At 37.5% G+C, this 25,358-nt stretch overlaps 2 protein-coding genes across 2 annotated transcripts; one reads left to right on the forward strand and one right to left on the reverse strand.

The window, feature by feature from the left end:
- Window positions 1-2,980: 2,980 nt before the first annotated feature.
- On the reverse strand, window positions 2,981-5,124 carry LOC121295780 (recoverin-like). The gene is made up of 3 exons (XM_041220810.1): window positions 4,689-5,124; window positions 4,133-4,244; window positions 2,981-3,436 (listed from the first exon to the last, which is right to left on the reverse strand). The coding sequence occupies exons 1-3, from the start codon at window positions 5,067-5,069 to the stop codon at window positions 3,321-3,323; spliced, it is 609 nt and encodes a 202-aa protein (XP_041076744.1). The 5' UTR covers window positions 5,070-5,124; the 3' UTR covers window positions 2,981-3,320.
- A 2,443-nt stretch (window positions 5,125-7,567) lies between these two features.
- On the forward strand, window positions 7,568-14,473 carry pts (6-pyruvoyltetrahydropterin synthase). Its single transcript, XM_041220933.1, has 7 exons — window positions 7,568-7,635; window positions 7,739-7,854; window positions 9,542-9,621; window positions 9,794-9,816; window positions 10,198-10,254; window positions 10,850-10,920; window positions 13,039-14,473. Exons 2-7 carry the CDS (start codon window positions 7,778-7,780, stop codon window positions 13,160-13,162), a joined length of 432 nt encoding a protein of 143 aa, XP_041076867.1. The 5' UTR covers window positions 7,568-7,635; window positions 7,739-7,777; the 3' UTR covers window positions 13,163-14,473.
- Window positions 14,474-25,358: the final 10,885 nt, after the last annotated feature.

Below are 25,358 nucleotides of genomic sequence, written 5' to 3' on the forward strand. Positions count from 1 at the left end.
GAAGATGACGCTATTCTGTGCAACTTTTTTACTATCTATGAATAGTAATAGTACAGGTACGCTGAGTGCAGTTGTTCTAATTACATGTTAAATGTTCTGATGGAATGAAGGCCAGATAACATTCACCAGATGTTCTGCTGAGGCCCTGGTACACCCAACACTTCTTAAAATATCTTGGAATGTGACTGCCCAGATCTTATACCAGGTCATGAAAGGTAGAGCTGATAATGGCCAAGAAGGATTTCATTATAGCGTCAGCATGCAGCAAGCAAGTCAGGATACAGAAGCGAGCACAGTGCTGCATAAGGTGAAGCACACTGCTGTTCAAATTGAAAAAGACAGCTATTCCACAGCCCCTGAAGCACAGTATGTAAAACATGCCATGTGAGTGAGACTGGTACAAAAGAGGCACATAAAATGCTTTCATGTTGTGGATCAAAGTTTTGCAATACCTGGTTAGTCATCAAAAAAATAGTGTCCTTATTGGGCAGTCGGTGTATGACAAGAGGTCTTACACAGTATTAAACCAAGAAGGTACTTCAAGGTCTGTCTGGGAGAGAAACAATTCCAGGCCAGTGATCTACTGTGAATGATAAAATGAAACAAGCCTATGTGAGTTTGTGATAGAGACCAAATTTATAACCTACTTTTACAAAGATAGGTTCTGTTATTTCACTTCCTTTTATTTATTTATGCATTTTAAAATCAATATTTCAAGATTATCTTGGGATAAAATGTTTGATTTTCAAGTTTGCAATTCCTTTTTTTTAACCAAATTGATGTTTTATACTAATTAAGTGTAGTAAACCACATATAATAGATATATATGTGTCACACTTATGTGAAATACTGTAGTCATTTGTATAGACACTGCAAGCGAGGCATAAGTAGGGTATTTATATTGTAAAGAATATTGTAACAGAAGTAGCTTTGATCCAACAATGTCCTAATTAAAATAAACCTCTGCCTAGGTCCGAAAGTAATCCCACAAGGACATGTAAGCAATTTGAAACAAGTCTTGTAAGTTTCCATCAGCAGCAGACCAAAATCAAACCTATCCAAACTGGGACTCTGATAGCCTCAGTTAGGATTGGATGCAAATTTAAGACCTTAATGTATGTTATTAGCCCTATATAGAACATTAGCCCTGAATCTAAATAGATCTATATAGTATAAGTAAAATGACAGTGGCAGTATTAAATCCTGTGGCTGATCCTGTCAGAATGGGATACAGTTTCCAATGACCTAATGTATCTGTTCTCAGGTGCATGCTTTGTTGTTTTCTTGTTGAGCACCATATCTATCTATCTATATATCTATCTATCTATCATTCACTGGCATGCAGTGGGTTTCCCAGTAGGTCATGCAGCGAGACTATATGAATGTAACATAGAGGTCGGCACTGGTACCTGAAAACTGGATACCCATCAGGTTTTAAATTACCTGACACTACCCGGGTATTGATTTATTAATTTGAGAAAATATGCCATTGATTATTTATTTTTCTCAGTAATTTATACATACATACACCACAAGCCAGTACTTTGAGTGGCACTAGGGCCCAGTGAAAAGGCTAGCCTGTCTGCCTTGCCTTGGCATTCTGTGGCGCTCTAAAGATGCAAACAAAATGAAATCAGTATGAGCTAATGACAGTGCGTAGTCTCAGAATACTTCATGACTTGAGCTCCACTATGCTTGTGTGGCAGCGACGTCAGACAGCCTGGTACCGTTTTAAGTGCCAGACTAGTCATGCAAAGCTAACGCAACATGAACATAGCACAAAACATTGAGCATATTTGAATTAAACAAGTTTGGGATAAAGTGGTAGAAAGGCAAAGAGCAGGAGAAGGGTACAAGAACATTTCAAAGGCACTGATTGTCCCTCTCAGCACAATGAAGTCTATCATTAAGAAGTGGAAGATGCATCATACCACCCAGACACTACCCAGATCAGATCGCCATCCCAAACTGAGCAGCCCGGCAAACTGGTTTGGGATGTTATTCTGAACCCACTAATGACCATGTTATGGGGATGCTTCTCTTCAGCAGGGACTGGGAAGCTTGTCAGGATAGATGGGAGAATGAGTGGTGCAAAGTACAGGCGAATCCTTGAGAAAAACTTATTTGAGTCAGCCAAGACTGTCCTAGGAAATCAGGGACGAATGGTCACCCTAGTCTTTGGCCTCTTTACAACCGTCTTTTTAGATAGAACCTTTACTATTACTGGTGTTAATGAAGGGGCTGCAGGCCATTCAAATAAGTCAGATGCAGGCCGATCGGTAACTGGCATTTCTTGAGTAAACTTGTTCTCAAGGAAATCGGGGTCCCAATCAAAACAACAATAGAAATCTGAAATTATATCAGACTTTTTAAAACTGCAAAAAAGTTGTATAACATGTGGCAGTATTGTTTCAACTACGGAAGCACAGATCTGTCCTGCATTTCAGCAGTATTATCCAATATTGGACTGTAAACAAAGACACATTCGAAACATGGTAAGAATGTTATTCCACCTGTGTTATTTCATTTTTGATATACCCACACTTGCGGAATAAGTATTTGTTTATAGGACACACTATGGAAATAATGTATACCAAGTCTAAGGCTTTGAATTGCCCATTTTTCCTCATGCAGACCCCTTACTTGTTAACTACCTTAGTATTTTCCCTTTAAAAAATATGCAAAAGATTTGAATGATCAATTCCTCTCATAAGTATAATAGTGAACTTGTGAGATGGATTAAAGAGGAGACAATTATCTATTCAGAGATACTAAGATATTTTCTGAGCAAGTACAGTAGTCTGAGTAAGGTTATCAGGCTCCCCATATCCAGTTGTACTGCTTTCCCAGGAAAAGGAGAACATTTATGGTTGCATTCTACTTGTGAGATATCTTGCTCATTATAATATTTTGCATATTGAATTACTCAATTCACTTTAAAAAAGTCATCAAAATACTGTACAATGTGTAGATTTCCCTTTTTCATGACACAGGACTTTATTTCATAACAAAGGCAGGTTGATTTATTAAGTAACAAGTCTCAAATAAAGAGTGATAACCTCATTAAAACATTTACAAGCACAACATTAATGCTACCATCCTACAGCTCAGAGAAGGGATTTCATTAACTTGACCTTCAGGATTTAAGAAGATGTAATTGTAACCCAAGGATTATTAACAAGAGCCTAATTACAGACACGGTAAGGAGCTGTTTACAACATGGCTGAAATGGTAACTGTATTTTGCATTTTTGGTGTGGGTGTTAGTTGTAAACAGTACTGCTCACAACAGTCTTTAGTTTGAAAAATGTTGGTCTTCTGCTACTGTTTCTTTTCCTTTATTCTGTCTTGGACTTTTTGGGGTTCATACTGTATCAATCTGAGGATCTCTTTGTTCTCTGTGATTCCCTGGATAAATTCTCCTTCTGTTAGTTTATCTGAAACAAGAGAAAAAAACGTTTTTACACAGATTTATTTTAATTACTATGTTTGCATCAGATAAAAGCAGTTGTTCCCTTTTAACAGAACAAGCACTCTAAATTATTCAAACACAACTTCATGAAGCACCTACCCAAAGCAGTGGTCTACAAACTGTGGTTCTTACAATCCTCGTTTTCTCCAGGTTGTCACTTACGGTGGGAATTAATAAATAATTGAGGTGGACAGTTTGAATAGACCAAGAGAGATCACTGATTCAAAAGGATGACCTACGAGTTTTGTCAGTGCTAAAATGGTTATTTATTTATTTATTTTTTAATTACACACCAGGAAAAGATTAATGGATTTATTTTAAAATGAATACCCTTTAACAGATTCTGGATGTTTTTAATTTTTTAACAAACAGAAATGTGTTCTATCATTTTGTTATAAGGTGACGGTAGATGTTCCTGTTCAACTACTGAACCAGAATATATTGTGCAAAATTTGTATCGTGTTTTCTTTGCCTTTTTAAATGTCTTGTCTAGTACATTATCCTGGTGTAAGGTCAGTACTTCAAAATATGGACTGGATCGTCTTTACATTATTTTTAAATAAGGTGTCTGTTTGGACTCAATTCTTCATCTACCCCTATTACTTTTTAATTCTCTTCATTCCTTTAACCAACAATCACCCATCTCGATAATCTGACATACCATTTTCCTTCTTGCCAAAGTAATTCCAGATTTTATCAGTCCTCTTTTCTGGTGTATTCTCATCTTCTGGAAGATCTTCTTGGTCATCTGCGTTTATCATTTTAAATATGGCCTGGAAAAAGACAAACCACAAAAAAACCAGCATAGAATGATATGGTAAATAATGTTTCATAATCAAATAGATAATTCAATTGTTAGTACACATGAATGTAAGCTAATGGAAATGATAAGTCTTAATCTAATTTGTTTAATGAAAACATATTAGGACAAAGAGGGTCATGGTTGAATTCCATTACATACTTTATAACTGTTTGACAGCCTAAAATGTTTTAGAATATTTAGCAGACCAGTCATTTTTTGCAAACAAGATCTGTTCATTGTTTTAAAAAGAGAACTGAGCATTTTTTAATACTATACACCAACAGGTATTAGGAAACAAAATACAGGGACAAATTGATCAAAGATAAAATGTAGAAACTGTATCTTTGTAATTCCAGCCCACTTATTGCTTTATATTGGTTTTTGTTGCAATAGAAGAAGAAAACATGTGCGTTACCATAACGATTTCCAGGACTTCAGCCTTGCTGATGGTCCCATTGCCATCAACGTCATAGAGAGAAAATGCCCACTCGAATTTCTGAACAGTTTTCCCAGTGGAGGTTAGATGCAAAGCAATGATGTATTCTTTAAAGTCCAAAGTGCCATCACTGTTGGAATCAAAGCTTCTGAAGACATGTTGTGCATAAGCTTTGGGGTCTGCATCTGGGAAGAATCTTGCATAGATGTCCTGAAACTGCTCAATGGTGATTCTCCCACTTGGGCATTCCTTCTGGAAAGACAGGTACCAAGCACTGAGCTCTTCTTCACTATACCTGGTGTTGAGTTTGAGGTCTTCAAGGAGCCCCTTGGAGAGGGCGCAGCTTTTGCTGTTTCCCATTTCAAGACACTATAATGCAAGACAACCAAAGCCGCAATGCGCTTGTGTCATTTACTTCTCCGACTCTACAAACTGCTGAGTAGTACACACTGACCGCTGGATTTAAATCCAGATAGGCTTCTCTCGGATTAGGAGGATAAAGACGTCATTCGGAGGCTGGCGTTTTTTTTTTGTTTTTGTTCTTTTGGTTACTGTTAATCACATAAGTAAATTAAACAACTGAACAAATCAATCAATATAAATATATATGAAGCTAAAAGGTTTCAAGAACCATGGCATTGGAGGTCTACCAATTAATTTTGTTAACTTATGTCTGGTCTGATATTATTAAAATGTCTCCCAGCTGCACTATCACATCATTTATATGTTACACACTATGAATTAAGTCTTCTACCTGCAGTTTGTCCATTATTTCTTAAATTTAGAAAATCAAAAATCAGTGATGTAATGGTATTGTAAAAGCACTTTGTTGTTACAACAATTGCTGAACATTTTTGATGTGAAGTTGCACACAATGAACAAAGATAATGATAATGACAGTAAGTGCATGATGAATTATGGCATAGCTGGGGTGCAAGTGTTTATGCTTTTGCTCTTTACTAAGGTAAGGCATTTATGATCAACAAAATGGCATGATTAAGCTTATCCGCTTGCCTGTCTCTCTACGCATTTCATTAAATCTACTAATTTAGAAACATACTAAGGTACAGCCAGGATTAAAGAACCATCTGTGCTAGTGGAACATTATATCTTTAGTCTAGAAGATTAACGAAAGGGAGACTTAACAAACCCTATTTTACTTCTGGGCCTATTTATAGAGATTTAGCTAAAGCCAGTTACTGATTCCAAATGTCACTTCATCACTACAATGCAATCACCTTCAGCTATTTCTGTAAAAAAAATTCCATGTGGTTTAAGTTAATAGTAAAAAATACTGAACATTATTTGGTAACAACATGTCAGACAAAGTACTACAATGGTATATTCTGTTTGTTGCTAGAATATCTGCCAATAAAACTCTTCTGATAGTGTGACAGAGAGTGAATGAATCCTCTTGACCTGTGAGGGCACTGTATAACTGGAGCAGAGTGTCCCGGAATGGAAGGTTTGGCAGTTTATTCTAGGGTCAGTTGAGAGAACGGGCATAATTAATAAGTAGAGTGAGTGTTAAGTGTTTTGTTTGTTTTACTAACTGTTTGTCTTTCTAGATGGCTAAATATCTGGGAGCTGTCGCTATTCCGCTAGCATCAAACCCGGACTGCACTGCAGTTACTCACTGTTCAAAACACCACTTGCACCCAGAGCACTCACTGTTGGACTGGTGATCGTGTAAGTGTTTTAAAGTGTGTGTTATTGTTTTGGGACTGAACCCCATGGTTTTGACTGGCTGTACACATCATTGTGTATAGTCAGTCGTATTATTTAAAACCATCAAAAAAGCTTTGTTTTCACCATTGAACTGTTGTTGGACTGTTGTTTCTAATCGCTGCATCACCTCGACACCTGTGCACTACCAACCACACGATCACAGATGGACATTCACGGATTAAAACATAAAGCTGCAAAAAGTTACAAAGTATTGCTATATTTAAAATGTTGTGAGCATTGAACTGCATAGCTTGGGCCTGTTTTTATATGTTTAACATCAATTCGTGAAAAACACAGCAAAAAAAAAAAAAAAAAAACAAAACCCATAGTTACTTAAAATGAAGGAAAGAACACCATTAGAAAACACAATATCTTATTTTGTAATCTTTCTAAAACATAATTTGTAATAGCCTGTAATTTGTTTACGACATCTGAGAGTAAATTAGGCAAATTAGACTGTTCAGTATTTTTTACTATTAACTTGGAAAGTTTATACAGAATTTGGATTAACAGTGTTGGTGTATAATTATTGATACTGTTATCACAGGCATTTGAAAGTGATCTAATAATTGTACCATAGAGCAGAAGGTAGTAAGAGTTACATTTGAAATAACCACATGCACCTATTGTTCATTGAATTTATTTAAGTGGAACAGAGGTTGCACACATTTAGTAACTATAATTACACCGTGTAACAAATAACTTTTTTTTTTTTGTTGCTGTTGATGGGTAGTAAGTGTTATTTCCTAATTGCTTATGCCTCAAAAGTATAGAAATGGTTATTATTCCCCACAAACTTTGCTTTTGTGACCAGGACAGTGATATTTCAAAATATCACTATTTCCAATGGGAAAATGGGCAAATGTGTGTCTTTTCGTTCACATAAAGTCAGAAAAAAACAACATATGAATCCAAATTAACATGTATTTATACTAAAGTAATACATAAACGACTACAAAAGATTTAGAAGTGAGTAGTTTTTCGAGATTTACGATTAAACTGTATTTATAGTATAATCATAAATCTCGAAAAAATCGATCTTATGTTTAAAAATGCAGTCGCTTTAAAAAGAGGCGGTTTGGAATAGGAAACACACACACACACACACACACACACACACACACACGCCTTTGATTCCCATGATGCACCGCTTAACACAGACGGAAGTTCCAATGTTAAATCACCGGAGACATCTTGTGTATGTAGAAGATATTTTGCTGTGTGCCGTGTGACATCTGTATGACTCAGCAATTTGTATTGCATTACATTCTCAGTGGTGTTTTTTTTTTGTTTTTTTTTAGTACAAAAGCAGTGCGGCTGTAAAACACGTTTTTCTAATCATGCAAGAAAACGAACGCTGCCGGATCGGTTACGTCACCCGTGTGCAGAGCTTCAGCGCCTGCCACAGACTGCACAGGTAAGAAGACAGTAGTAATAACAAACGACTTCCGTTTAGGCTAGTTATAAAACACCCTACTCCACAGTATGGCAAGGTTTACTTTTAGCATGATAAATGATTAACACAGTAGACCATCATTTTGATTATCTAGCATAAACTGTTTTGTATGTATTAATTCAGTTCAGTTTAAGTCCAGTGTAATATTAAGGTGATTTAACCACCATAAGGGATACTGCATTTCCCCTTGCACAAACGTCCAAACTACACACGCTCCAGTTGTCATAATAGTTTACTTGATGGAAAATACGTTTTGTAATGTTATACTTGTCAACGTAATATAAAAGACAAGTACAACTGAGTCGGCGAAAAGCGAATTCTAGTTTCACTTTGACTCCCCTACTTGCTGTTTGTATCTGCCCACTCTGAAGATCGATGGGAAATGTAATTCTCAGTAAATCCCGTATTACGCCTAGCTCAGCTTTGGTTTGTTCTGCCCAGTAAAATGAATAAGAATTATCATGCCATCTACAGCAGTTCAGATTTCTGAAAAATGATTAGAAATTTTCAATAGGTCATTATTAAATCTCTATAGGGTTGTTTGTTGCTTTTTCCCTTGTTTTTCCTTGGAAAAGGAATACAACTGCTATAAATTAAAAAACATACATTTTAAGAGATCTAAACTCATTGTCACTGACTTGCTTGCAGGCTATTGTTTTGTCTGTCATAAGTAGAACCCTTTATCAGTGCAAAAAAGCTAGTGTGCTAGCCTACATTACATACATCTGTGACAGAAAACTACAACCTGAAGAGCAGCACCTTTACACAGCCTTATCAAAAAACAAATCCGAACACAACATTTCAGTAACTGCAGTACAAGCCACAGGGAAAGATTGTAAACGTAATAAGAGGACAGTGGGTGAAGCCAGGAGTTACAGGCAGGAGAGAAGGAGAGGGCAGTATTAGACTTGACAAGTCTGATCACTAGACAGATAAGATCCTTAAACATGTGTCAATTGCTAAAGAAAGCAAGTCAGTTTTCTTTCCATAAGCTATATACCAAATGCTCTGTCAGCTGTGGGCACATATATGTATTTTTGATAAGGCAGAGGGTGTCATAAGTGTAGATAGTGTGGACTTTAGTTCCTCTAGTAATGTACTACATCAGTATTGTAGTATTCCAGTATTGCAGATACAGCTTTGCCCACAGGCACAGTTTTCAGGACAACTGTTGAGGCAAAAGCAGACAAACCTGTGTTTCATCAGGGCAATTACTCAGATTTTTATGTTTTACCTTTTCTGCAGTTGCGTTCTAAATGAAATTATAGTCACACAATACTTAACAAAATAAAATACGATTTTTAAAAGATTTTAAGAACTCCACGTGAGTATTTTTTTCCAAGGCATATGATGCTGAAAGGAATGGGGCTTAAAATGTTATTGCAAAGTATCGTGAGATGCTATTAGTAGTTTTGGGTATTGAAAATGATCCACACAGGTAAAGCACACTGACCTAATGATGCTGATTTGTTGTTTTATTTTATTGCCAGTCAAAAATGATTCATTGGTGATCTGTTCATATATGGTGTCATTCATACGATCTGCTAATTGAGTCGCTGGTGCAAAGTTACAGTTTGGTTGTATCCTGCTATATAATTGCGTTTTGCTTGCTTTATACTGAAGACTTATAGATTTATTTTATTTTCAGTAAATCTTTGAGTGATGAAGAAAATAAAAAGATCTTTGGGAAATGTAACAACCCTAATGGACATGGTCATAATTACAAAGGTCAGTAGCATGTCATTTGCACACTGGCTTGCAACACTAACAGCTTAAAATACTGGCCTAATGTCTTATTAGCAGCAGAATGCCTGTTTTAGTAGGGATTTCCTAATTAATTTTCTTAGTTTTAAAATCAGTTAGAGGCATGTTTTCATAAATACTGTTTTTGCATTTACAGTGGAGATTACTGTGCGTGGCAAGGTGAGTACTTTGTCTAAAGTAATATTATAAATATTTATTTTGTCTATATTCATATATGTGATTTTACTGAGAATAACTAATACAAAATTATATGAAATCCCTTATTTATTTTTTAATGCAAAAAGAGAGGAACAATCCTATGGTCATTGAGACCTGAGGCTCAAGAGAAAAAAAACTATCAACCTATCCAGGCTCCCTTTTATAGAGCAATTAGAAAACCTCTTGAATTACACCATCACCTCCTCCCTTATAGGGGTCAGCCACAAGTTTTACCCGCACTTCAACTGACCCCTGTCAAGCCACACGAGTTTCAGTGTTCGGTTTTCTTACACTTTTTATGTAATACAGGTATATCAAAAGTCTGCCTTTCTTTCGCTGCAGATTGACCCAGCCACTGGCATGGTAATGAACATAACAGATCTCAAGGAATACATTGAGGTAGGTCAGTTTAATGCTTTGGATGGTCACTTGAGGGAGCGTTTGATATTTGGCAGCGATACTGCACGTGAAACCAGCGGAATGACCATGTTGGCAGAACTACTGAACAAATTGCTTGAATTTTTTTTATGCATATCTGATCCACTTTTTATACACGGCATTCAGCCTAGTTCTTTCTGCCTCACCGTTCAGATTTCAAACGAGAACGTGGTTGGTTTTGCTTTCAGACCAGCTATTTAAAACTGTTATATAAAATGGGTTAAAATGTCGTACACTTTCATTGGTGGATTGTTACACACATAGTTAAATTATATTTTATTTCTATATTTACTTCCCCCTTGCATGCTTGTGCTGTTTGCAACCATTCTGAGTGATTCCAATTGCAATTACTCAAATACTGCATTTGTTTTAAATAGTTTTGAAAACTGTTGAGGTGCTTTTACTAAGGTAAGGAGCTGCTCTTTGGTTGCCTATCAAAGAAATATATATACAGTTATGATCAGCCAGTACAGTCACAGTGTCTTTGTCATATATAAATATATATATATATATAATAATTTTTTTTTTTTCTGTAATTGCTCTTCTTTTTGTTTAGATGGCAGTCATGGAGCCACTAGACCACAAGAACCTGGATAAGGATGTTCCATACTTTGCAGATGTAGTGAGGTACAGTACCGTGAAAAAGTAATTGCCCCTTAGACTCAATAACTGGTTACTTCACCTTTAGCAGAAATAACTGCAACCAAACACTTCCTGTAGTTATTGATCAGTCGCTCACAGTGCCGTGGAGGAATTTTGGCCCTCTCCTTCATGCAGAACTGCTTCAATTCAGTGACATTTATGGGTTTTCGAGCATTCTGCTTGTTTCAGGTCTTGCCACAACATCTCAATGGGGTTTAGGTCTGGACTTTGACTAGGCCGTTCCAAATCTTAAAATTTCTTGTTCATCAACCATTCTGATGTAGACTTGCTTGTGCGTTTCGGATCATTGTCTTGCTGCATGACCCAGCTGCGCTTCAGCTTCAGCTCATGGACGGATGGCCTGACATTCTCCTGTGGAATTCTCCGATACAGAACAGAATTCATGGTTCCTTCAATGATGGCAAGTTGTCCAGGTCCTGATGCAACAAATCATCACAAACTCATGACGCTACCACCACCATGTTTGACCATTGGTGTGAGGTTCTTGCTGTGGAATGCAGAGTTTGGTTTTCGCTAAACATAACGGGGCCCATGTTGGCCAAAAAGTTCCACTTTTGACTCATCTGTCCATAGAACATTGTTCCAGAACTCTTCAGGATCATCCAGGTGCTTTTTGGCAAACTTGAGACAAGCATTCATGTTCTTCTTAGCGAGCAGTGGTTTCTGCCTTGCTGCTCTGCCATGAATCCCATTTTTGTCCAGTGTCTTTCTGATGGTGAAGTCATGAAAACTGACCTTAACCGAGGCAAGAGAGGCCTGCAGATCCCTGGATGTTGTTCTAGGGTTCTTTGTGACTTCCTGGACGAATTTACGCCTTGCTCTTGGAGAGATTTTGGGAGGACGGCAACTCCTGGGAAGATTCACTACTGTACCAAACTTTCTTCATTTGGACAGTATGGTTTGGTGGAGCCCCGGAGCCTTAGAAATGGCTTTGTAACCCTTTCCAGACTGATAGGCATCAACAGCTTTTTTCCGGAGGTCTTCAGGATTTTCTTTTGATCGTGGCATGATGTGCCTCTAAAACCTGTGCTGACAACTTCACTGTGATGGTAAGGGCCAAATTTAGTCAGATTTATATTGGGCAGAGCTGGCCCAAATTAGGCCTGATTGTTAACCAGACAAGCTGACCCTAATTATCCCTAGTTAACTAGGGGGGCAATAACTTTTTCACGTCTGAAGTTTGCATGTTTGATTACCTTGCACATCAAACAAATGAAAGAAGCGCCAAACTTTGGTGTCATTTTTTTTTTCTCTCAGACTCTCTCTGTATACTCTACTTACACAAAAAGGTCTGACCAAATTCAAAGTGAAAAATGTGCAAAAATGCAGAAAATCAGACAGGGGAAGTACCATTTTTCAAGCCGCAGTTAACGTAATTGCTCTAATGTGAAGGAAGCAGGTGACACAGCGAGTTAACGAAATAGGCGTTCATCTTTGGAGACATGTGTTAGATTGTAACTCAGCTTGGATAAAAATGGAGTGTGATGGTCACAGTTTCGTCCTCCAGTACTGTACAACCCAAAACTGCCTCACAGTTGGCATTGTAATCAGTCTCAAAACGAGAGGGCATGGAGTGGATGCAGTATAGAGACTGAACTCCCATTGTTCAGACAAATATGCTCTGTATTTGTGGTTACATTTTAACTGTGGTTAAATAGTTCTACCATGTATATAATTTGATATGGTCATATTTTGTTTCTGATATAACCAATACTTTCAAACCAGTTGTCTTGCCTCTTGTTGATATATAAACATGTTTCCCATTTCATTGTGTTTATTTTGGTTCTTTACAGTTATTCAGGATTAAAATACAGCTCTATAGCTAAACTGTTTCTTTCTGGTATCTGTGCTGAAGGTCACATAGTCTCAATTCAGCTAGACCATCAGAAATAGTTTGAACTCATGAAGTGATTTGGAGTGCAGTGTTCTCTTTGAAATAGATGCAGGTACAGTAGCTGAAGAAAAGGGGTGCCAGTAATACCAATGAGGTACAAATAATCAATTTAAAAAACTTAGTTAGTATTGCTATAATGTCATATTACTGTGTGTTTTCTGAATCTGAATTTCTGTTTATGTCCCCAGCACTACTGAAAATGTAGCAGTGTTCATTTGGGACAACTTACTAAAGTTTCTACCTCCAGACTCTCTCTATGAAGTGAAAATCCATGAAACCGACAAGAACATTGTTGTTTACCGTGGAGAATAGCAGGACCTATTTTGGCGGCAAGTAAATATATGAAGAGGCTGTGACCACACGGGTTTTGGGATCAGATATGTATTTGATTTAAATGCACAAAGCAACTATTTTGATATCCTGTGTTATTTACAATGTATAAAGTAGCTAACATGTTTTTGTAGGAATGTCCTTGTGTTGCAAAAATATTCTGCTTTTACTTACAATTCTTTCTGTCTATATTTAGTCAAATTTCCTTTCTACTGTACATGTTGGCACAGATTAGGACAAATAAAACAATATGTTGTATGTTAGAGTGGCTTTGACCTTGGCCCTGCTTCAACATTTAAAAGGCCATTCCAGTCTCCTTGTTTAAAACTGACCCAACTGTATTCGCCACTCTTCTTCCTTCATCAAAACACTTGATATCCTCTGATGCCATTAGCTTGGGGTACTAGCTGTGGAATCCCCCTGAATCTGCTGTGTTAGGAACCCCCAGAATCGATAAAGCAGGTGTTTGTGGTTGAAGGAGCTAGCCATCGCTCTGTCTCTTGAACCCCACACTCAACCCCATCATTGAAACACGTTGAATGTAGAGGAAGGAGCCTTAACTGAGCTGAGTATTATAAAATATGCTTCTGGCAACTCTGCAAATGGAGCCAGGCAAGTTTAGTAGGGCAGACTGGTCTCTGAACCTGTAGAGAAGGTTAATACTCACACTACTGCATAGATTAAAACTGTAAGAAAATAAAGTCAAGTACAGAAACATTTCTGCCATGCCTTCATTAGTGTCACAGAAGGCATTTGCTTTTTTGTTTGTCTTATTTTTCTCTAGTTTTACCTCGGGATAATTCCTTTGGTGAGTCTTATCCCATAAGGATTATTGCGATTCATTGATTGGTGGATTGGGAATGTCACCAAATGAACTGTCTGGATCTCACATATGGTGGTGGACCCACATTACATGATTGTGTTATTTTCTAGATTAGTTATCTTCTGGAGCAGTCTTATTGAATAGCTGTGCCTATTTTTAGTTTCAGAATTAACCAGTGCCATGCCACTTAATGTAATTGAAAGCCCATAAGTACTGCATGCAAAGCCTAATCTTGCTGATCCCCCCCCCAAATGTATTGTATGGGGAGGGGAGGGGGAAGGGGACTGCTGATTTTCCAGTAGTTTAGAGGTTGATTGAGGAATAGGCTGAAATACATGTTTTTAATCAAACAATGCATGAAATGACCCTGTCCATATAAGTTCCCATATTAGGATTAACTCATGCAAAGGAAGTCAAACAAAGGAAACCACTGCATTAATGACTTCTGATTAAAATAACCTTTTGCTGAACAAGAGACGGTTTCTCTGCTTTCTTTGTAAGGTAATTTGATGGGGTATCGGGTTTATTGTACTCCTGAGAGACCTATTTACAGCAATTACTTTTCAGGTCATTCAAAATATGTAAAAAATTTATAGAACAGTCATTTTTTGCAGTTAATGTCTGACCATTGTAATGATTAGTTGTAATGTACATTATGGTAATAGCTGTCATATGCATATAAACACCAGAGGGAGCCATTTCTCTTCACCATTTTATACAGAGGATGAAACAATAACAAAATTCATTTCTGTACCATCTTGAATTGAAAGCCTTAATTTGTTAAGTGTACTGCACTGCCATAGCAATATTTTGATTTAATCCAGCTTTTGGTCATCAACTTGGGTAAATACCCCCAAGTATCACACGCTCCTGCCATGCTTAGATCAGCGGCAGATTTACTACAGCAAAAACAAACCTGTGTCTGTGCAGATAGCCTTATGTAGCCTTTTCAACAAAATAACACAGGGTCATTGAGTTCACTTTGCCCTAGTCTGTCAGTGCTACTCTACTTCAGACTAAAGGATTAGAGGCAAGGTCTTACATTAGTTTCCCTGAATAAGAATTATACCAATCTGCTTTTGGATAAGCAGTAGGGCTGATGAATCTAAAGAACTATCTCGCTGCAAGACACTTTGAAGAGGTGATTTTCCTCAGTGATATACCAGTTTCTCATATTGTGATCTGTACCTAATATTAGGTTGGACCACATGGCAGAGGCTCTACAGCAGGGCTTCTAAAACTCAGTCCTGGGGACCCCTTGTGGCTGCTAGTTTTCATTCCAGCCAAGCTGTCAATTACTTAACTAGACCCTATATTGAACTGATAATTTGCTTAGACCTTTTTATTTATTTTCAGCTCTTAAACAGTTGCAGTTCAAGTTACTTATAAAATGTTTCAGCTAACTTGAAATAGAACTGTTCAAGAGTTGAAAACAAGTAAAGAGATCTAGTTAAGCAAATTCAGTTCAATTAAGCGTCTAGTTAAGTAATTGAGAGTTCAGTGATTCAAGATGGCATTGTTTAAATAGACAGGGGATCTCAGGTCTGCATCATTTCTGTGGATCTTATAATCACTGGGCTAGGTCTTGCTTATGTTCTTAATGACCAATTACAGCAACAGAAAAAAAGACCTATAGTCATACTATATATGTATATAATCTTCCATACCTAGAATAAACTTAATGGTGGAATGTGTAGTTATATATATGCAGATTGGCCGTAGAGCAGGTTCATGCCCCTTTAAAAATGTGACCCAGAAATAAAACTGATTTTTAAGAGCGCTGTCACGCACTTTTATTCAGATATAAATCAAACAAAAAACAAACACCTAGCTCCCTCTGAGCACTAACTAAACATATGCAGGTCCCTGACTAACACGCAGGACAGCTAAGCTGTTTACCTGACATATAAACATGACAACAAAACACTACTACAAATTTATATAGAATCAAACATTTTTTTACACAGACCTTTACAACTTCCAGTCAGGCTCTTCATTCAACATCATCAGCAACAGCACTGAGCAAACTGGCTGCTTTCCTTAAATACCCTGCACCTGGCTCTAATTTACAATGATAGCCAGGTGCAGGGGATCATTTACAATAACACAATTAACACAATTAATACAATTAAACAAACAAACAAAACAATTAAACAAAGTGCATTTTCACATTTTTTTTAGGCAGGGAGGAATCTGACCCTCTCCCCTGCCACCTTAAAAAAAAAAAAAAAATATATATATATATATATATATATATATATATATATATATATATATATATGGTATGCTGATGTATGGCCCTTCTAGTAAAACTATCGCTACATTAATCATAATGGGAAGTACATAGAAAATGTGTATACCTCCTTTTGTCACTGCATATTGTACCATGATAGGTTTCATATCTAAACTATACTTTATAATGCATGTATTTTAAGACCTGGCAGGACAACTGAATGTACCCCATGGTGTTCATATAAACAGTAAAAATTTTCATTAAAAAAAGTTTACCAAAGGGGATATATATGTAATTTCCAGATTTACTCCAGATTTATGGTGTTATGTTCCATGCACCAACCAAAATACCACAGTGCAATAATGATAATAATCTTAAGTTACTTTTGTAGTAGGTTTATCATTATTTTGTATGGATTCTGTATTAATTCTGTATTAGATTGCCTAATTTAATATGCCAAATAAATAAGCTAAAACTAAAATAAATTAATCTCTGTGTCAACAGAGAGTATGAATACTGTACATCTGTATCTTATTCGAAGAACACTATTTGTAGTCTCTTACCAACTTAATTTTGTTCCTCATTTCCAGATTTCCTAAAAAGGTACCAGTGTCACAGGCAGGCAAATACTGTAGGAACATTCTTTGAAAAGGTATGACATTAGTACACTGCTTTGTTTCTTGTGCTCCTGTGACCCTGTGTAACAGTCTGTCTGCTATAAGAGGCAATACTCCATTAGTTTGGTAGCAAGTTTTTCAGCCTACTTGTGCCACTTAATTTGGACCTTGAGAGGTGACAACCGTATCTAAAACCAAGCGCAGACCTATGCCCCTGCAATAATTGAATTATAAGATCTGCTACACAGCCTGACAAATGCACAGATGGATGGATCAGTGGTGTTATGCATTGTGTAAACCAAATAAAATTATTGTTCTGTGTCTGCTTTGCAAAGGCATTTACAGTGTAGCTGTTGACCCTTGTCTAACACATTGTGTCAAGGTACTTGTGTCACGTGTGTGGGTAACCGCTGATATGCGAGACAGAAACGTGGGAGTTGGAGTTGAAATGCGGCTCAGGCGCACAGGATTTATTCACAAACAAAAAGTAAGCAAAGGGTCTTGTGCATCTATCAATGGTAGCGCACAGAGGACACATACATGAGACTGTACAAAAGGCAAAATAAAACACAGTTCAAAAACTAGAAAAAAAAGGTGCCACACAGGGCGAGGGCTAGCCTTCTTAAATGAGGCATCCCGCTCCAGGAACCTGCAACACTACGTAACCCTCGCTATACATTACTTGGGATCAATATCCCCTAAACGAACCTGCTTATGAGCTGGTATTCATACGACGACTCCTGCTGCTTCATACGGCCTTAGCTGGGCATTGCCCTCACAAGCACTGTATTGCAGTTTAAGGGTTGTGCAACTACAGTTGCTGCAGAGCGGGCGCAGCACCCCTCTGTATATCACGGCGGTGCAGTCGCCCAGAGCGATCGCCACCAGATGTTTTTATGCTGTTAGACGCTCAGTCGAGACCCGCCCACCTGCTGATTGAGGACCTGCACAGCCAATCACTCGCTGCTGTTCCTCTCAACCAAACCTAGCAGGCAGCAAGTCTCAACAGTGCCCGTCTGTAAACAATCATTCAACCAAACATAAAAACTCCAAAAAGGCACGCACAATAAACCTATTTCGACATATAAATTACACCAACACTAACTTCCCCATGTGCAGGGCAATTGTCCTGCTACACACACACTGCTCTTTTTAGTTGAGTTTTTTGGCTGCCCTAATAATGTATGTGACTAACATACCATAAATTGGCTTGGGGGTTAGAACGAGACAAAACAGGAAATACGCAGTGAGTGGCCTATAATTTAATATTTTTCCTGGACCTCCAGGGTACCTTTATGTTAAAAGCTGTTTGGCCTCTATGGTGTAGTTCTGGTATCCAAATTTGACTTGTGGCACCATAGGCACCATTAAGCACATGCTGACCATGAATTTAATTATTCTGGTTTACCCATGTCACTATAATTGGTTTACATAGTGTATCCGCGTGGACCTCTCATTCCTTTGCTGTCTGTTTTGGTGCTGTAACCATTTCACATGGGCAGTGGGCAAATATCTAAGGAAACTTACCAAGATCCTTTCCAATAATATTATGTGCGCTGGAGGCAGAAACAGTAATGAAAATTTTATAAGTGTATGGGCGTGTTAACTAGCACTTCAATGCATAGGTTTCTAAAGTACATGGAGCTAGTTGATGAGTTACTGATGACTTAAAGTTCCAAAGTCATATAAGTAAGACATCATTTATTGAAATGAGTTGTATGTTCCTTTGAAGATGTTTGAGAGTAAAGAAATACTCCTCGAAATGTCACTGCTGGTTTTCTGTGACATAGCTGTAGAAAATGCCTTCCACTATACATTTTAAACTTGAAAAGCTTCTAAGACCCTGCTTTAGATCCTACAGACTGAGCTGATGGCTTGTCAACAAGTGAGCTAGTAGATTAATGTTAAGCGTTCAAATGATATCTTTAGATGTCAAAGAATCTGCTTGCTTTTACACCAAGGAGAGTAGTTTGAACAGGTGGATTGATAAATCAGAACTTGTGGAGTCCTCAACAGACATGAACCTGTTTATTAAAAAATGTTGCTGAAAACAGGATTGAAAGTCACTAATATGAGTGTCTGCTGCTGAATAGAAAATGATATACTTTACAAGGGGAAGAATAACTTTGGAACTCGTATTGTAATATACTTTAAACACCCTTTTGTTAGTGCCCCATTAATAATCATATTCATGGTTTGAGAGTGGCGATTTAAGACAGCACTGACTCCTTCTCCAGCAATATGCATGTCTTGTCAGATCTCGATTGACATGGACCATTAATACAAGAAATAAGATATGATAACTTAGGCAGTGTGGAATGTACTTTCATGTCTATCACAGTGTACGTGCTGGACAAGAAAAAACAGGGTTTATTCAATAGATCTAAGCGATGGTGGGTCTACAGGCTGGCACTGTTTGGATTATTAAAATAGGGCTTCTTGGTTACAAATGTTATGCAAATCAAATAGAAATATCATACGTGTGCTAAAGGTTTAAACAATGTTGTTTTATGTAACACTGTATTATATTGGGACATATGAATACCATAATTTTCCTAATATAATAAATATCTTGTGTAATTCACACATCCCATGCATTATGCATGCGACATTCCTTGTGCAATACGCACCCCTTGTATAAATGTCAGCTTTTACTGACGACTGCAAGAAAAATTTTCTTATTATTTATGTATTTTTGTGACACACTCTACTCCAGTATAGCTTGTATATAGCACTCATTCAGCATATACGACGCCTCAATGCTGCTAAAATTTGTAAAAGGGTCCACGCTATATTCTGACAATTATGGTAATTTAAAATAGGCCTGCTGCTTACCTTCAACTCTAAAATTTATGGAGATGAATTCTGAGATTCTTGCAAATTGGAAGCGTCTCAAGGGCAACAGAGCCAGGCTCACCTGCAGTTGTGACATCTCACCACCAGGGGTCAGTCTCAGCAGTGTGATGCACATACCAATGCTGACATACATATTTAATTCAATTCCAGTCAGATGTGTCACATACCTGAAGTGTATGAATAATGATACTTAAGGGTGAGAAGCTTCACTTTTAACCCTTAAGTAAACAAAGGGGATAACATTTATTTATAAACATGGTAGATAGCAAAATTCAAAATAAGTTTCTTCTAAATGTAATGCCTCTGCAGGGTGCGTATGGTGACTACCAAAAACACTAGACATCAAAAGCTGAAGTTTAACTACGGATAGACTAGCCAAGCTCTTGGGCGTTGGTTACATGTCAAGAAGATGTTACAGAGAATAAAGCTTCAGTGCACTTAAATGTGCCACATGATCGTTACATGTTTCAGAAGGTTTTTATGTATAAGCCCGTGATGGAAAAAAATCAGTTCAGTGTCTCCAGTTCGTGTGACTGCGTTTTGAAAAAGTGTGAGTTGTTTAACACCATTTGAACCTGATACCACGTGAAGGATCAACGTTGATTCCCATAGGTTGATATCAATGTGAAGCCATTAATATGTTTTTGTAGTTTGATGGTTATCACCTGACTCTGACATGCTTTGTACTGGGCGCTCATTAGGTCACTTCCTCCATTAAAGAGGCATGTGGGAGAGACTGTTCTGAAATTCTAAATGAGACAGATGGAACCCCATTTGAAACCGGTTTAATTTTGGCTTGCGTGTGATGGAAATGAAAAGGACTGATTTTAACACATCAAATTGCTCTAAGATGAAAGAACACCTCTTGTTGTATATCAGGACACATGCAGCTTGCCATTAAATGTGTGTTATACTCAAATACAAACCATCTATTCATAGATAAATGGCTTTTTGCCAGAGATTCATTTTACTAAACCTACAATACAACATGGAAAGCTTCATCATAGTCTTAAAAGAGCCAGAGCATTGATAGCTCATTTGTATGAGCTGTGGTTTTTCAGTTTTCTCTCCAGCAAGGCTAATACTCCATGACTTTTTAAATAAACAATAGCAGCAAGAATTGTATCTATACTGTATGCTCAGCTTCAATCTAGTCCACTTCTACAAGGAAGTTTGAGTTCATTCTGCATTGCATTCTCTGTTTCAATCATCACATCCTGGTAACTTTTGTAAAGCACCCCTGTGGCCTCTATAGAGCTCTCAAACATGTCTAATCACACAGTTGGTACACCAGTGTGTAACCTTTAATCTATCCCCCTGCAACACTCTGTCCCTAGTGTATGTAAAGAAATGCATCAGTAAGAAATGCAGTACCACATAGAACAAGTGTGGTATTCCTTTAATCTAGTGGGGGCAGAGTGTTATAAGGGAACAGGTTAATAGTTACAACCTGGTGTACAAACTGTACTTATAAACAAGTTTGAGAACTGTAATGAGGCATTTTTACTAAGCATTTACCCCGCTCTTAAGGTTTGCTGGGCATGCCTGTAATTTGCCATGCTTTCACAATGCTTATACTAACCTTATTACACTTTACTTTTACCATTAAATACTATACTGCAGTGACTTTTAGAAAGATTTGGATATAATAAAGCAAAACCATCTTAAAACTGATTTGTTGTATAACATTAAATGTATTGTAACCTACTAGAACAATCCATCATTTCATAATACGTACTTCTGCTATGTTTTATTATTCTTAATGCAAACTAAATTATAGTCATCACCCTTCAGGCCAAGTCATATTGACATTTTTCTTTTATTTATGTAGTAAACACAGAGCAGCTATGTTCTGACAAATCACTCTATCAGCGCCAGTTTGCTCAAAACTAGGTTGCCTAAATTGAAGTTATTACCAAGTATTATCTTGAATGAAAAATGTGAAGGGTAGAGATGAAGTGTAGGGCAGTGTGCTGTTTTTCTGTTAAATTTTATGTGCTGTTAGCGGTGAAGGTATTAAGCAGCCTGTGACAGCAATGTGGTTACATATTATTATTATTATAATTATTATTATTATTATAATATCTTAATGTCCATATGGAGGGTGTCCCAGTGGTTAAAGTCCAGGGCTTGTAACCAGAAGGTCTCTGGTTCAAATCCCACCTCTAGCACTAACTGACTCACTGTGTGACCCTGCACAAGTCACTTAACTTCCTTGTGCCCTATCCTCTGGACAAGATGTTAAATCAATGTATTGTAAGTGACTGCATATAATGCACTGTTCTCTGGAAACATGTATGTTACTTTAAAATATGATATCTTTAAAATACACTTCAAGCCATGCTTTTAGACTGTCTTTCACTTCCTGGGTAATTGGAGAGTGAAATTGTCCCCACCTCTCCTGTCAAGAACCAATCAGCTGCTTGATTGACATGTTTTTAGCCAGTGACATGCTTTGACCCAGAAGAAAATGCTGAGTGAAACATGCAGTAAGAGACTAGGCAAGGTAAGCCAACTGAGAACTTTCTTTTACCTACCGACTGTATGTTTTAAAATAGAAATACAGATTTGCTATAATGTGTTCCTTTAAGAACTGTACTTTTTAGACTAATGTACCTCATGGAACTTCAAAACTGGTTCTGGTTTATTTTGCTCCTATATTGAGTTTTTCCCTAGTCTGTCTTCGACTGGTTTTGAGCTGCTAGAGCTTGTCTACAGCCTGAAAAAACTGCCTCATTCCATTAAAATCATATGAGAATGTGACTTTTCAACTGACAGCCCCCCCCGTGGGGGGGCTCTATGGACATATATGTATCCGATATATATATATATATCATATATATAATATATAGATTATATATATATATATTATATATATATATATAGATATATATATGATGTGAGCTTGGTTTTGCTTTTGTCTGATTTAGTTTAGTTTTCTTACAAGACTATGAACTGTGCTTTCATAACAGTTTTCTGAATGGAATGTTTGCCTTCTCCTCAGCAATTTTCATACTGTCATTTTTTCCTTCTCCACAATTTCCTAAATCCTCTTTAACCAATTAGCCTTAACGAGAGCAGATGATAGTTTTTCCAGTAAGCTGCATTTGTACTTAAGCTGAGGTTAGAGTGGTTAGGGTGCATTTAAATTGAGGTAAAGGGGTGGGGATAGGGATGCCCAGGACACAGAACAGTGATGTAATTCTTATAAAAGTTTACCACAGTAAATGTTCTCAATAATTTAGCAACTTTCACATGGTTACTGTGCTTTACCATGCGATCACAATGCTTATTACAGTTGCTATGCTCTTACTACAGTAAAAGTTTATAAGGGAAGCACCCATTATGTGTGTAGTCATCATTCTTAGCTCTTTCCATACATATTAGGATGGCATGTAAAAATGGACTTCTCCCTATTGTAAAAATGCAAAAAATAAAAATAAACAAGCAGAGATAAAATACATATTCTTCTTTTTGACATACATGTCAATAATACCCTCTACAATACACTGTAAATTGCATGCTCACATATCAGTTATTACTGCCCTTAAATATACTGTACGCTTTAAACAAGTAGATTTGTGGCTGCACTTTTGAGTGACTCAATCTATAACTGTTGATTCGATGACTGCTGTTTCTCCGTACTGTCAAAGCATTTTTCTGACAAAGCCACTGTTCTTTGTATTCTCTTTGATTGATTCCACAGCTTTCAGTTGAATTGGAAAACCTAATAAATTATAATATCAAAGGATGAAGCCATATAAATGTTTTAAGTGTAGAAACACATGTATACTCTATCTCACCATCTCTAAAAATAATCTTAAGCCGATGTGGTCTCTGGATTCAGCAGGGGTAATTTCTTTTTTTTTTTTAAGATTAATTCATTCATGAACTTTCATAATTGAAAATCACACATATAACTTTACAAAATAATTCTTTAAGACTGTTAGATAGTAATTTCCACTTCAGTCAGCAACATATTGATATGGTTTTAACTGTTTCTTGAAAAGGTCAATGGGGTTGTTGACCCTTATCCATCAAATTACATTTTCCCTTAAACACAAAACAGGACAACATAGCCTCTGGGGTGTCAAGGTTTGAAGGTTACTGCAGATTTTTGAAGGTTAAGCCTTCTAGAAGTAAATAATAGCCTACAGAGTTTTACATTTTTTTTTTTAAACAAGTAAGTCTCAGTTGATCTAAATCAGATATCAGCCACTTCACTCCTGAAGGGCTATTCTACTCTATGAAGAGTAGTAAATAAATAAACAATTAAATGCTTTAAGACCTGTATGGAGGACAGAAACCTGGTATGGCAGAGCTAGTGTTTAAATAATTAAATATTAACCATCCCTGGACATATATAGTATACTGAACAAAAATATAAACGCAACATGCAACAATTTCAAAGATTTTACTGAGTTACAGTTCATATAAGGAAATCAGTCAAATGAAATAAATTCATTAGGCCCTAATCTATGGATTTCACATGACTGGAAATACAGATATGCATCTGTTGGTCACAGATACCTTAAAAAAAAGGTAGGGGCGTGGATCAGAAAACCAGTTAGTATCTGGTGTGATCACCATTTTCTTCATGCAGCGCAACACATCTCCTTCGCATAGAGTTGATCGGTCTGTTGATTGTGGCTTGTGGAATGTTGTCCCACTCCTCTGCAATGGCTGTGCGAAGTTGCTGGATATTGGCGGGAACTGGAACACGTGTCGTATACGTCGATCCAGACCATCCCAAACATGCTCAATGGGTGACATGTCTGGTGAGTATGCAGGCCATGGAAAAACTGGGACATTTTCAGCTTCCAGGAATTGTGTACAGATCCTTGTGACATGGGGCCCTGCATCTCATCACGGTATCTCTGTGCATTCAAATTGCCATCGATAAAATGCAATTGTGTTCGTTGTCTGTAGCTTATGCCTGCCCATACCATAACCCCACCGCCACCATGGGGTTCTCTGTTCACAACGTTGACATCAGCAAACTGCTAGCCCACATGACGCCATACACGCTGTCTGCCATCTGCCCAGTACAGTTGAAACCGGGATTCATCCGTGAAGAGCACACTTCTCCAGCATGCCATTGGCCATCGAAGGTAAGCATTTGCCCACTGAAGTCAGTTACGACGCCGAACTGCAGTCAGGTCAAGACCCTAGTGAGGACTACGAGCATGCAGATGAGCTGACAGTTTATGCAGAAATTGTTTGGTTGTACAAACCCACAGTTTCATCAGCTCTCCGAATGGCTGGTCTCAGACGATCCCGCAGGTGAAGAAGTTGGATCTGGAGGTCCTGGGCTGGCGTGGTTACACATGATCTGCAGTTGTGAGGCCGGTTGGACGTACTGAAATTCTCTAAAACGACGTCGGAGGCAGCTTATGGTAGAGAAATGAACATTCAATTCTCTGGCAACAGCTCTGGTGGACATTCCTGCAGTCAGCATGCCAATTACACACTCCCTCACAACTTGAGACATCTGTGGCATTGTGTTGTGTGACAAAACTGCACATTTTAGAATGGCCTTTTACTGTCACCAGCACAAGGTGCACCTGTGTAATGCTGTTTAATCAGCTTCTTGATATGCCACACCTGTCAGGTGGATGGATTACACAGTGTAACAATTTTTTTTTTTTT

This window comes from Polyodon spathula, chromosome 20, assembly GCF_017654505.1.
Source record: "Polyodon spathula isolate WHYD16114869_AA chromosome 20, ASM1765450v1, whole genome shotgun sequence".
Classification (NCBI taxonomy): domain Eukaryota; kingdom Metazoa; phylum Chordata; class Actinopteri; order Acipenseriformes; family Polyodontidae; genus Polyodon; species Polyodon spathula.

Coding starts and splice junctions, on each gene's coding strand:
- LOC121295780 (XM_041220810.1), bottom strand. CDS start 5,069: ATGGGAAACAGCAAAAGCTGCGCCCTCTCCAAGGGGCTCCTTGAAGAC. Junction 4,245..4,688: donor AAGTCCTGGAAATCGTTATG/GTAACGCACATG, acceptor GTCTTTTTCCAG/GCCATATTTAAAATGATAAA. Junction 3,437..4,132: donor CTTTGGCAAGAAGGAAAATG/GTATGTCAGATT, acceptor CTCTTGTTTCAG/ATAAACTAACAGAAGGAGAA.
- pts (XM_041220933.1), top strand. CDS start 7,778: ATGCAAGAAAACGAACGCTGCCGGATCGGTTACGTCACCCGTGTGCAG. Junction 9,622..9,793: donor ACATGGTCATAATTACAAAG/GTCAGTAGCATG, acceptor TTGCATTTACAG/TGGAGATTACTGTGCGTGGC. Junction 10,921..13,038: donor TACTTTGCAGATGTAGTGAG/GTACAGTACCGT, acceptor TTATGTCCCCAG/CACTACTGAAAATGTAGCAG.